The sequence below is a fragment of the Pituophis catenifer genome, unplaced genomic scaffold (genome assembly GCF_029215685.1).
Source record: "Pituophis catenifer annectens isolate HBS135680 unplaced genomic scaffold, rPitCat1.0.hap2 SCAF_8, whole genome shotgun sequence".
Lineage (NCBI taxonomy): Eukaryota > Metazoa > Chordata > Lepidosauria > Squamata > Colubridae > Pituophis > Pituophis catenifer.
Window position 1 is genome coordinate 72,944,181 of NW_027256888.1, and position 13,176 is coordinate 72,957,356.

General features: G+C 43.7%; 1 protein-coding gene across 8 annotated transcripts in view; it reads left to right on the forward strand.

Annotated features, from left to right (window-relative positions):
• SEC31A (SEC31 homolog A, COPII coat complex component) overlaps nt 1–7,392 on the forward strand; it is a 67,523-nt gene extending 60,131 nt beyond the window's left edge. For 7 of the 8 annotated variants that reach the window (XM_070948885.1, XM_070948889.1, XM_070948890.1 and 4 more), the window contains 4 exons: nt 1,577–1,849; nt 2,802–2,921; nt 5,522–5,593; nt 6,845–7,392. In XM_070948885.1, the coding sequence (XP_070804986.1) occupies nt 1,577–1,849; nt 2,802–2,921; nt 5,522–5,593; nt 6,845–7,024 (645 nt within the window). In that variant the 3' untranslated portion in view covers nt 7,025–7,392. Of the gene's footprint in view, nt 1–1,576; nt 1,850–1,941; nt 2,372–2,801; nt 2,922–5,521; nt 5,594–6,844 lie in introns of those variants that run through there. The other variant, XM_070948894.1, reaches the window with a different exon arrangement.
• The last annotated feature ends 5,784 nt before the right edge of the window (nt 7,393–13,176 follow it).

The window sequence follows — 13,176 nt, forward strand, 5'->3', positions numbered from 1 at the left end:
GCGTTATTCGCCGTGATGGAAGGGTCTGCTTGTCGGCAAAGCCCTTTCCAATTGGGTCCATCTGGGGCGACGCCCACGTATTTCATGTCCTCCTGGATGCAGTCCATTCAGTGGTGACATTCAAATTTTTTCCCTACTGGGCGTGGCTTGGGGGGGCATCCTAGGACTGGGTGTGGTCAACTCAATGTCACTCATGGCCACTCAGTCACATGACCCCCCCACGCCCACAGAACACGGTAGGAAAAATGTATGTATGAGCACCAGAAGGACTCATAGTGAATGCTGTGGCAGAGAGAAGCCGAACTTCTCTCCCTCCATTCACAGCGGAGCTGCTGCTCCCTTTATCGTCCCCCCCGGCCCCCTCCCTCCCGGGGTCGAAGTACCTTAAAGGGACAGCCTGCAGCAGCTCCGCTATGAATGGAGGGAGAAAAGTTCAGATTCTCTCTGCTGCAGCATTTAACGTTGAATGGGTCAAGTGGCCGGAAGGGGTGAGCAGCAGGCGGGCGGGCGTGGGCAGGGCCAACCAGGGGTGGTTTTTACTGGTTTGGCAAACCAATTCAAATCGTCCCTACCGGTTCTCCCAATCCAGTCCAAACAGGTCAAATTTCACCCCTGAATCCATCCACCTTTTCTTGGGCCTGCCATGGGGTCGCTGGCCATTAGGATGCAGGCGCATGGCTGGTCCTTGCCACCGAGTCTTCTTGACCGCATCAGTACCAGTCTGGCTGACAAATAATGCTCAGCCAGGGTTTATCCCTGCAAGAAGGATGGAGCCATCTTTAAACATGACATCTGCAAGCTTCCTCTTTCCCTCCCCTCCCTTCCAGCTACTCCTATGGGAAAACAATATGCCAAAATTTATTATTATTGCTTTAACGGAGTGGATGGGAATTATATTTTTTCCTGTGTGGCCTGAAGCACTAAAAATTTGTTCAGTATGGCATGCAGATTGGGCCGTTCATGGCTTTTCTCTGCTTTCCTAACGGGCAAAAGAGCAATTTTGGGAAATACGAAATGCTGAGACCCACAGCCCTGCAAAAAAAAAAAACAACAACAACAACAACCCACAACTGCAGAAGTGGTAAACATGTCATTGTTTCCCCTTAAACAGCGGAAATATGCAGCTTAATGTCGCAGGGATCCTGAAAACATTACAGTATTGTGATTTTCGAATAGGGACAGAAGTTAGAAAGTTACTAAAAATAAGTTACGGAAAGTTAATAGTAACCGCGTTTAATCTTAAATAGAAATTCAGTGGCATTGTCCAGTTCTTATCTACAGGTTTTTCTTTTTTAAACAACAGCTCTGAGTTGCTGTATTCCCCTCCCCCTCAATCTCGTATCCAACAACTCGGGGCATCTTAACAACATAAAAGCATTGAAAAACATTAAAATCATTCATTCTAAAAACACAATAAATAAAAACATCAACAGATAAAATCAAGGAGACAAGATGGCAAAGAAGGGAGCCGGACTCACGGGGTGGGCGGGTGAGAGATGACGTTGAATTTTAATTAGTCAGCCATTTTAATTAGCCAACCACCATCATGTCATTCCTTCCTTGTTTTTCATTGTAGGTGCCTGATACCTTCTTGCCACCTGTTCCCATCACGGCCCCCATCATGACTCCTTTGTCAGACCCACAAGCTCAGCTGCAGCAGCCCCCCACTTCGGCCCCACCTCCGACTCAGGTTCCCTTCCAGCCCTCCCATCTGCCTCCGGGCCAGCCAGGGTTACAGAACCCCTTCCAGAATGTTCCACCGCCAGGGGTCCAGACAATCATGACTCCCACGGTATCGGCGTCTAGTATGGAAGGAGCACCAGGAGCTCCAACGGGAAACACCATGCAGGTAAGATGGTCTTGATAAGCTAGCAATTCTCCTTGGAGGTTACCGACTTCTTACTTGCCCAAGAGGTTCACGCAACCACAATTTTTCCACAGTACACTCTTCCTCGGAATCTTTTGAAGAACTCAGGAGGCTGAAAACGCCATAGGTGGAGAGATATCTGCTAGGAAGGAATTCTGGAATGCTGCCTGAAGGAAGATCTTCAGGAAATTCCAACAGTGCAGAAGCCTGGGCTGATTTCCCCTGCCCTTGTCCCTCCCACTGAAGTTTGACTGTGAAAAGAATTATGATATGAACTTTGTCCATGATTGAACTTTTGACTATGATATGAACTATGCTGAATTTATAGAAGGGAACGTCTGTAGGATTGAACTATGCGGCCCATGGTGGTCTCTGACCTTGGTTGTTCTCTCGCAGACATTTCATTACCAAATTACCGTACTTTTTGGAGTATAAGACTCACTCTCTCCCACCCTAAAAGAGGGTGGAAATGTCGGTGCATCTTATATACCAAACACAGCCATTTTTGGCCTCCCAAAACCCCTGCAAAAATGGGACATGCAGGGGGTTTGGGAGGCCTGCAGAGTGCTCCTGGGGGGCTGGGGAGGGCAAAAATGGGATGCATGGGGGGTTTGGGAGACCTGCAGAATACTCCTGGGGGCCAGGGAGGGCAAAAACTTTTTTTTTCTTGTTTTCCTCTTCGAAATCTTGCTGCGTCTTATACTCTGGTGCGTCTTATAGTCCGAAAAATATGGTAGGTAACATCATCAGTGCTAGTAGGGAGTGGGGATTTGCTCTCATTTTATATTATAATGGGTTGCCCTCTGGCAGGAACTGCCAAAGAAGCTAACCATAAACAACCACCAAGCCCACTGCTACCAACAGTGACAAAAGGCTGGGGCCACGCAAATCCCCCCCCCCCAAAAACCCTTCAATTATTTCTTTCTCTCTCCAGCACATGCAATCCCTGCCCACGGAGAAGATAACAAAAAAGCCCATTCCTGAGGAACATCTCATCCTAAAGACCACTTTTGAAGCTTTGATCCAGAGATGTCTCTCTTCAGCTACCGATCCGGTACATCTTTCATAGGAGACGCCAGCTCTGTTATCATTATTATTATTTTTAATGCATTTTGCGTGACATAATCATGCACCCATAACTTTTGTGACATCCATCATTAGGTGACAAGTCACACCAGAACTGATTTATTACCCCTAATTCAGCTCTCCCCCATGCTCCATGTAATCAAGTTATCAGAGAAATTGCAGAATTGCAGCTACTGTGTGATTTATGCAGCGAGTTACAGGGGGAGCCCCTCCTCTGAGAAGCTCTGATGAAATTTTAGGGCTTGCCAGCACCCATGGGAAGCAAACATTAAAGGTATGCAAAATATCCATGTACAGTTAATGTCTAAAACAGGAAATAGATGACTCCCATAGTCCTGTTAGCTCTCTGACTTACTCAGATAATGCACAGAGAAACATTTAATCATTTTCTCCAATTCAGTTTGTGATAAGCTCTATAGCGCCTGTCATCCCCAGCCAAGATGGGAAGCGTTAGGAAATGATAGAAGTAGTAGTAGAAACAAATATTGGAAAAAGGTTGAAATGCATAACAGATTTGAGCATTATACCATCCTGGGGCCTACAAGTAAATGCCAGAAAAATTATCCGGGAAAAATTAGTGGGTTTAATTCAGTTTGACAGGTCCATAGAGCCAGGAGTGGGATTCAGCTGGTTCAGACCGGTTCGGGCAAACTGGTAGCTCCGATGATCAGCTGGGAGCAAACCGGTTCGCTCCGACAATCAGGTGGGCCCGCCCTTGCATTTTACTTACCTTTATCTTCTCAGCTGATTCGCGCGGCAGAACAGATTGCCGCGCCTCAGCTGTGTTACTCCCCAGAAGTAAAGGAGAAGGTTAGTTTTGTTAAAACTGTGCATGCCTGCGCACAAAACACACAATCACCGAACCGGTTGTTAAACCGACGGATCCCACGGCTGCATAGAGCCATTGGAAGTTAGATAGAAGAGAGGACAGAGGAATTACTTGTTAACATTATGTCGCAAACCACCTCTCAGTTGTTCTTTGGAGGGGCTCCAGAATTGAGTATTCTCTTCTTCCCACTGCTAGGATGCAAATCCAGAACTTGGATTCAGCCTGCATTAAGAAGCTTGTTTTTCTTGATCCCAAGCCAGTATGTAGCTTCTAGGCCAGGGGTGTCAAATTCAAGGCCTGCAGCCCACATCCGGCCCATGGGGTGCTTAGATCTGGCCCACGGGGCCAGCCTGGAAACAGCAAAGGACCAGTCCACAGTGCCTCTGCCGGTGAAAACGGAGCTCCGTTTTCGCTGGCAGAGGGCTAGCAAAACAAACTAAAAACAAAAGGAGAAATGTTTCCTTTGGCATTTGAGCATGCAAGAAGGGACAGGAAAGGAGGAAGGGAAAGAGGAAAGACAAAGAAAAAGATGGGAAGAGAGCAAGGAAGGAAAAATAAGGAAAGAAGGGAAGGAAGAAAGAATGAAGAGAGAAGGAAAGGAAAGAAAAGAAGATAGGAGATTATGAGAGTGAGGGAGGTCTCAGGGAAATCCTGTCTTAACAGTTGGCCACCACAGGTGCCTCCGTGTCATGGCCACACCCATCCACTCCCTGGCCTCCTGAGGCCAAACGCAACCCTGATGTGGCCCTCAATGAAATCGAGTTTGACACCCCTGTTCTAGGCTGTCTCAAATAAAAGTCTTAGCTATCCAACTAAAGTAGGAGTAGGAGTAAGTAGGGGCCTTGGTGGAGCAGCGGACTAAAGCGCTGTTAAATAGCACTTAGCTGCCAGCTGCCTGCAATTACTGCGAGTTCAAATCTCACCAGGCTCAAGGTTGACTCAGCCTTCCATCCTTCCGAGGTAGGCAAAATGAGGACCCGGATTGTGGGGGCAATAAGCTGACTTTGTATAAAAAAGAACACCGCTTAGGGGGGGGGCCAAAAGCCCTACTAAGCAGGTATATACAAAAGTATGAAGGCTATTGCTTAACGCATTGTAAGCCGCCCTGAGTCTCCGGAGGAGGACGGCATATAAATCGAACCAATAAATGAATAAATAAATAAACTAGGCAGAGCAATTCTGAGATCTTTCTAGAACAATGCTGAGTATCTAAAACGTGTCAGTCTTGCTTCTTCAAAACACAAAGGAAAAACACAATGCTATAGGCATTCCTCAAGGGTAGCCTCATGGAGAGCACCCTGTAGCAGTCAAGCCAAGATGTTGCCACAGCATGGGTGACTATTGGCAGGTCTGTCCAGTAAATCTTTTTTTTCCTTCCCCCATAATACATTTCCCTTGGCTGAAACCTGGCTGGGTTTTGAAACAAATATTTAAAATCCCAACACATGTGCCCATATCCCCCACACGCATTTCCTGTTCCTTTTCTCCAAAGGGAGCAGCGAGATATTCAAAGACATGGCACCTCTGGAGGATGCAAAAGAGGACAAACCACAACAGATTTATATGTGCAAAATCCTTAGATGTTGCATTCAGTCTGAATGCAAGGGGTTCCCGGGGGCGAAAATGGTTAAAGTATAAAGTATGTACACCTTGAAAACACAGGTAGATGCAACTGTGGCTTTCCGTCAGTGCAATAAGACAATATTTTCATTAATTTTCTGTTCTGCTTCCTCCCATAGCAAACCAAGAGGAAATTAGATGATGCCAACAAACGCCTGGAGTTTCTGTATGATAAGCTTAGAGATCAGACGGTAAGCTTTATCTATTGCCATGCGTATCTCTTACGTCCAATGAATGAAATTGCATTTTGTTGGTTAGAGCCCAGTGTTCAAGTACGTCAAGATCCTTCTGGATCTTAAGCCTATTGTTCTGACCTAGGCTTCCTTAGAAAGTAAACAGCACAAACTTAGTCCCGGCAAACCTCTTTAATTCATACGGCGGTGAATTATTGTCATTCCCAGTCCAAAAGGCTTCTCAAACAGTCTTGCAGGGGAGTGTTTACAAACATTCCCCTTATCTCCCTTGGAATGCTGCCAGAGAACTAATTGCCACACACAGGACAAGGCCAAACTTAGCACAGAGTCAAACAAAGAGGTGGGTTTCAGCAGGTTCTGACCAGTTCCGGAGAACTGGTAGCGGAAATTTTGAGTAGTTCAGAGAACTGGCAAATACCACCTCTAAGTGGCCCCGCCCCCATCTATTCTCTGCCTCCCGAGTCCCAGCTGATCGGGAGGAAATAGGGATTTTACAGTAAATTTCAGAGGTGGGTTTCAGCAGGTTCTGATCAGTTCTGGAGAACCGCTAGCGGAAATTTTGAGTAGTTCGGAGAACTGGTAGTAAAAATTCTGACTGGCCCTGCCCCCATCTATTCTCTGCCTCCCGAGTCCCAGCTGATTGGGAGGAAATGGGGATTTTGCAGTATCCTTCCCCTGGAGTTGGGAGGAATGGAGATTTCACAGTAACTTTCCCCTAGAGTGGGGAGGGAATGGAGATTTTGCAGTATCCTTCCCCTGGAGTGGGGAGGGAATGGAGATTTTGCAATATCCTTCCCCTGGAGTGGAGAGGGAATGGAGATTTTGCAGTATCCTTCCCCTGGAGTGGGGAGGGAATGGACATTTTACAGTATCCTTCCCCTGGAGTGGGGAGGGAATGGAGATTTTGCAGTATCCTTCCCCTGGAGTGGAGAGGGAATGGAGATTTTGCAGTATCCTTCCCCTGGAGTGGGGAGGGAATGGACATTTTATAGTATCCTTCCCCTGGAGTGGGGTGGAAATGGAGATTTTGCAGTATCCTTCCCCTGGAGTGGGGTGAGAATGGAGATTTTAGAGTATCCTTCCCCTGGAGTGGGGTGGGAATGGAGATTTCGCAGTATCCTTCCCCTGCCACGCCCACCAAGCCCTTCCCCTGCCACGCCCTAGTAAAAACAGAATTGAATCCCACCACTGAAACGATCCGTCGTGTTAAGGAGGGTTCTCATGTTTTATTCTCCCCTTCTTTTCCAGCTCTCTCCAATGATAATCAATGGTTTGCACAACATTGCCAGGAGCATTGAAACCCGGAACTACACCGAGGGGCTGAACATCCACACCCACATCGTCAGCACCAGCAACTTCAGCGAGACGTCAGCTTTCATGCCCGTGCTGAAAGTCGTCCTCACTCAAGCCAACAAGCTTGGGGTCTAAAGCTGGCTTCGGTAGAAGTCCTTGAGCTGTGGAAGGGTGCATGACGTGTTCCACATTCTGTCCCTTAGCGCATGATGCGGTAGAGAGAGCAGGTCACAGCAGTATCCCTGCCGGAGGAGCTTCATTTTAGAAGGGCTCGTGAGCTCTGGTGCTTATTCTTTCTCTTCTCTTTTATTATTCCTACCTACAGATACTGTATTTAATTATGCCACCGCCCCCTCCATATCGTCCATTTTAAATGCATGGTATCTGCTGCTTTGAAAGTGGCTTTTAAATACTGTAAAGAGAGAGGATGAGGCAGCCGTCAAAAAATATTTCCTTCCACAAGTCTCATTATCAACCAATTAAAAGTTCCAGATTGTATTTTATATGTGTGCTGACTTATTCTTTTAAAACATCCATTGTTGTTTCGGTTATAATCAGCTGAACTTTCAGTTCCATGTCATAGTTTGGGGTTTTGGGACCACATGAACTGCTTATTTAGGCGACCGGCTAGAAAGCAGAAGATTGTGAGTTCTAGTCCTGCCTTCGCTATGAAAGCTAGCTGGGTGCCTTTGAGCCAAGCACCAGGAGTCTGTGAGTTCCAGTTCTGCCTTAGTCTATAAGCTTGCTAGGTGACATGGGGCCAATCACCAGGAGACTGTGAGTTCTACTCCCGCCTTAGATATGAAAATTAACTGAGTGACTTTGGGCCAATCACCAGAAGACCATGAGTTCGAGTCCCACCTTAGACATGAAAGTTAGCTGAGTAACTTTGGGCCAATTACCAGGAGGCTGTGAGTTGTACTCCCACCTTAGCCAGTCACTCGCTCTCAACTCGGCTCACAAGGTTGTTAAAGTGGGGAAAATAGGAGGAGGAAGATGTCTTCGATATGTTCTCTGCCTTGAATTATTTGTAAACGTAATAAAGATGGGACACAAACAAAATAAAAATACGTAAATAAAAAGTACTTTCTCAAAATCAAACTTCAGCCTTATTTCAGTTCAGGTTCAGTAACCTCAAAATTACTTGTGTAATTTTGACACAGGCTGTTTTAAACAGATACCGTAATTGTATTGATGATCTCATCAGTGATGGAATTGTGCTGTTGGATTGATCATTCTGATATTTTATGTTTCCGAAGCTTTCACACTTTGGATCTTCATGAAATGTTGACCAACAATCCTTTCTTCTTTGAGAGGACTATGAGCGATATTCAGGATAAACATCAGGGCGTTATCCTATTTTTCGCAATTCTGTGCAGCATTGTAAAAATGTATACTGGATATTAATGTACAGTCCCAAAATCAAACTCACAAACATTAAAATATATACAGTGGTTCAGGGAGGGAAAAAAGCATATAAATAAATTACATAAAAACCAAAGACAATGTAAAGAAAGCCACCATCTGATTCCTGTAAGCTAAACCTAGATAGAAATGTTGCCACAGTCCTTGACCCATTTAGGAATTGATCACTTAAAAAAAAAACAGTGATCACTTCATCATGAGGGAAATTACCATGTTTCCCCAAAAATAAGACCCTGTCTTATATTTTTTTGAACCCTGAAATAAGCACTTGGCCTTATTGCCATGCACTCAAAAGCCCGATTGGGCTTATTATCAGGGGACGTCTTATTTTGGGGGAAACGGTATTCTTCGTAATAACTGGGTTTATAAGCTTTAATCACCATTGTATATAAGGTCCATGTTATTAATAAATCATGGATAGGTTCAATCTTTATCTGACCACATACAAATTAAGCAACATAAGTCTACACAACCCCCCAAAGAGTTGCAGACTGATTCTAATTGTGTTACAATGCTACAAGAATCAGGGATGCATGCAGGCAGGGTCATAAAAATATAGAAATTCAGAGTTATCCATGGTACTCATTTTGTTAAAAAATTATAATTTATATGTCAAAAGAGGTTTTGTCTCTTTATTTAAAAGACAGTTTCAAATCTTGACTTAACTACTACAACCCAAAGAATGAAAATGCTCCACATATTGTCATCTCATTCGTAGATGGATTTAAACCTAAAAGCTTCCACAGCTTTAAAAAAGAAAAAAAAAATTTCCTCACCTGTAGTTGGTAGTTCAAGCATAGCTTCAAGGATAAAATCAAGATCACGTGAAGTGTTAATACCACTTTTTAATGCCATGGTAAGGCCACACTTGGAATACTGCATTCAGTTTTGGTAGCCATGATGTAAAAAAGATGTGGAGACTCTGGAAAGAGTGCAGAGAAGAGCAACAAAGATGATTAGAGGACTGGAGGCTAAAACATGAAGAACAGTTGCAGGAACTGGGTATGTTAATCTGATGAAAAGAAGGACTAGGGGAGACATGATAACAGTGTTCCAATATCTCAGGGGCTGCCACCAAGAAGAGGGAGTCAAGCTATTCTCCAAAGCACCTGAGGGCAGGACAAGAAGCAATGGGTGGAAACTAATCAAGGAGAGAAGCAACCTGGAACTAAGGAGAAATTTCCTGACAGAACAATTAGTGGAACAACTTGCCTCCAGAAGTTGTGAATGCTGCAACACTGGAAGTTTTTAAGAAGATGTTGAATAACGATTTGTCTGAAGTGGTGTAGGGTTTCCTGCCTAAGCAGGGGGTTGGACTAGAAGACCTCCAAGGTCCCTTACAACTCTTCTCTTCTCTTCTATTCAGGTTTCAAGAGGCCGCACATTTTTTTTGAATGCATGATTATAACAATGATTCCAATAAAGAATCTGCACAACTCAGAGCTGAACAGTTGGGATAACGAAATAGTTTCCGGACAATCACCAAGTTAACAAAACATCAAGAACCCAACAATTGCAACAACGGGCTAGTCAGAAGCTTGCTTATCTAGCGTGGGGAGTCATTCCTAGACTATGGAAAGAACCTCCTTGGGAGTCGTATTTGGGCCCTATATCTGTAAAACTTCATCTCTTCTCTTCCACTGGCCTTTTCAGGGGTCGAGTAAAGTTGGTTCAAAAATAACTTTCGGAAAAGATTTTTTTTTTTTGCTTTATTTAACCAGTATTAGTCACCTGAGTACTCATTTAAAGAGAAAAGTGGATTAAAATTGATTATTTTGGGGGGGGGAGAAAGGCACTAAAAATTCTTTGAACGCAGCCTAATAAAGCCTCAGCAAGAAGCAGTGCAAAAATAGCCACTCCTACTGTAAAAATGGGAATCGGATGGGACCCAGATCGTGAAAGTTGATGCAGAGAGCTCTGCATTTCCTCTGTAAGCATCATGAACCGAATTCCTTTCTAGCTGCGTTGCAAAGGCTTGCGGTCCCCCCTCCTCTTTTAATTGGCTTAAAGCCCTTCGAGTCAGAAATTATTCTATAATTTTTAACCGAAGATTGCTACTAAAAAATTCAATTGCTCTGAAGGCCGTGTCTTGATCCACCAGTGATGGACAAGCCATAAGACTTGCAGATCCTGTAGAATTTATCCCCCTCTGCATCTAGAACAGCCACCCTTAACAGCAAATCTGTCTCATGCGTCGGGCACATATTCCTTTCCATTCTGTCGCAAAAACAGTGGAAGATAAAGCAAAATGGAAAGGGGAACGGGGGAAGCACTAAGTGCATTGTGAAGACAAAAGGGGAAAAAAGGGGGAGAGGGACTGTGGGATGCGGAAGAGGTAAGGAGAAGAGAGAAGAGTGGCAAGAAGGGGGAAAAAATAAGCCTGATAAAAGAATTTAGAAGGCTAATTTGGCTAGGCAAAGAGATCCAGTTACCAAATCAACCATAGAGCATTTCAGTATTTTAGCAGCATCTATGCAGCCATTTGTATTGCTTCTTCGTGCTTTTTCTTTCAGGGGCTGTATTCTTACCAGCATGTTTCCATCCCTCCCTCCCATTTTCCACCTCTATAATTATTTGGGGCAACAAATAACCCTATTAAGCAAAAATAACAATAGTAGCTCCATCATGATTTTGAAGGAAGAGGATTTCAGGGTGCTGCAGCTGCCACCAAGAAGCCTCATCACACCTACAAGGGGACATTCTGTTAGTCCTGGCATACAGGTAGTCCTGGATTTACAACAGCTCATTTAGTCTGTAGAGATTCTCTATCATCCAGGTCATGGTTGTCCCAAAGGTGCTTTTTTCAAGAACTGGGGTATTTACAAGTGCACACTTGGGCTATAAAATGATCCAGGTCTGGTCTGGAAAAGATAGATTATAGTTCTGAGCTAGCTTGGGTGTGTTGGAAGAAATATCCATCTGATTCAGTTCCAAGCGGGGAGAAAGATACTGGAAACATGGAGGCTGATTGGAAAGATGGTTTATTGACGGACAGGGCCATATGGGTTTGAGGTCCTGGTCAGCTGAACACATGGTGAGTGAGTGAGTGAGAGTTATTTATACTCTCTCTGGGCTTTGAACTTTAGCTTCCTGTTCCTGTGGCAAGAGCATGTATTCTATTAGCTGTTGTCAGACTCCCATGGGGCCATGTGAGGTCATGTTTGTCTGAGCTCCCAGGTTTGATTGAAGCTTGGAGGGTGATGATGTAATCAAGAGGCTTGTGTTCTGAAAGGGGATTGGGCAATTCCTGTTGTGTCTTAATGGCTTTGCCCTGGTTCGGATCTTGAGTGAGGGCTAATCCCATCACCCTGGAGCTGAAGGTCTTTTGTTTTGTAGATAGGTTGGCCCAGTCCTTGCTGGGGCTATTAAAAAAGGTGGGGGCTGCTTTCCAAGAGCATGTTTCTCCTTTAGGGAAATATAATATTCCTGTCTTTTTAATATTTCTCAAAATATTTCATTCTTCTAGGAGAGGGGTGGGGGCTAACTTTCTACAGGTGATTACCAGTGGCTCTTGGATCGAGAAGTAAATATAAGCCATGCAATTTAAAGACCAGTGTGTCGTCTACACAATGCCCTTGAAAAAAATAAAACCTGCAGAATTGTGCAGGAGTCCTCTTAGCACAGCATCTCTGAACCAGAAAGACAAAAATCCGGGGAGGAAAGACATTGAATCAAAAAATAAAATGGAAGAAATCCAAAGGCACAGAACAATTGTCAAATAAGGTTATTGGGAAAATCCGCAGCAAAGCACACGGAGGTTTATAAATGTTACAATCCCTTGATAAAAGAAACCCAGCAAAATTCCATCTGGTCACTAGGCAACATCTATGCAGAGTGCTAATTAAATCTATATCCTAGATAACCCCCTTTTGCTAAATATTTTTTTTTTAAATTCACACTGGCTGTGATTCCTTGCTATTATTACTCTGATATTACTGCGGAGTCTTGAAGAAACCATGTAATAAATAAAGCAAGGGGGAAGAAGCCCATTTGGTTTTAAAATGAAGCAATGTCCTCTATTTATGGAATTCCAGAGCTGAGTCTGAACTATAGCAGAATCGTAGTCTAAAATGCCCTAGAATTTTCCATCAGACGACCTTCTCCCACAAAATATTTAAATTTGGGCAAATTTTCTGGGCCTGTTTATCAATTTCCAGGCCTATTTTTCTAACCGATCAAATTTTAATCATACCCTATTTGTGGGCTGTTTATAATTCAAAATGTTAACATTAGATTACATGACTTCATAACATGAAAAGATTAAAAAAAAAATTCATTTTTCTTATTAATATGTAATTACAAACACAAACACACAGCAGCCCGAAATCAAATCATTTTTATTCCTGTCACTACTACCTCCTTCAGCCACCGGGCCTAACGCTACTATCACAAATCACTTTAGGCTTATCTGCCAATTTTTATTTTATTTTATTTTTCAAGAATTACTTGTCCCAGGAGCCTCTTCTACCCCATTGGAAATGACAAAAAGAAGAAGAAGAAAAAACAATCACAGGAAATACTAAGTTCTTGGTTTTACACGTTGCCTGTAAAATAGAAATTATAGAAATTCAGCTTCAATGAATTTGGGGTGCAGATTCTGTGAAGATATTATTTGCCTCATGATGTGGAGATAACTCCATGATCTTTGATGCTGGAACTGGATTGATACCCCAAGATATATACCGTGTTTCCCCGAAAATAAGGCCCTGTCTTATATTTTTTGAACCCTGAAATAAGTGCTTGGCCTTATTGCCATGCACTCAAAAGCCCGATTGGGCTTATTATCAGGGGGTGTCTTATTTTGGTATTTATATCAGCATTTGCTGTCTTTTAAATTCTTTGCTAGTTGTGAGGGAAAGGGC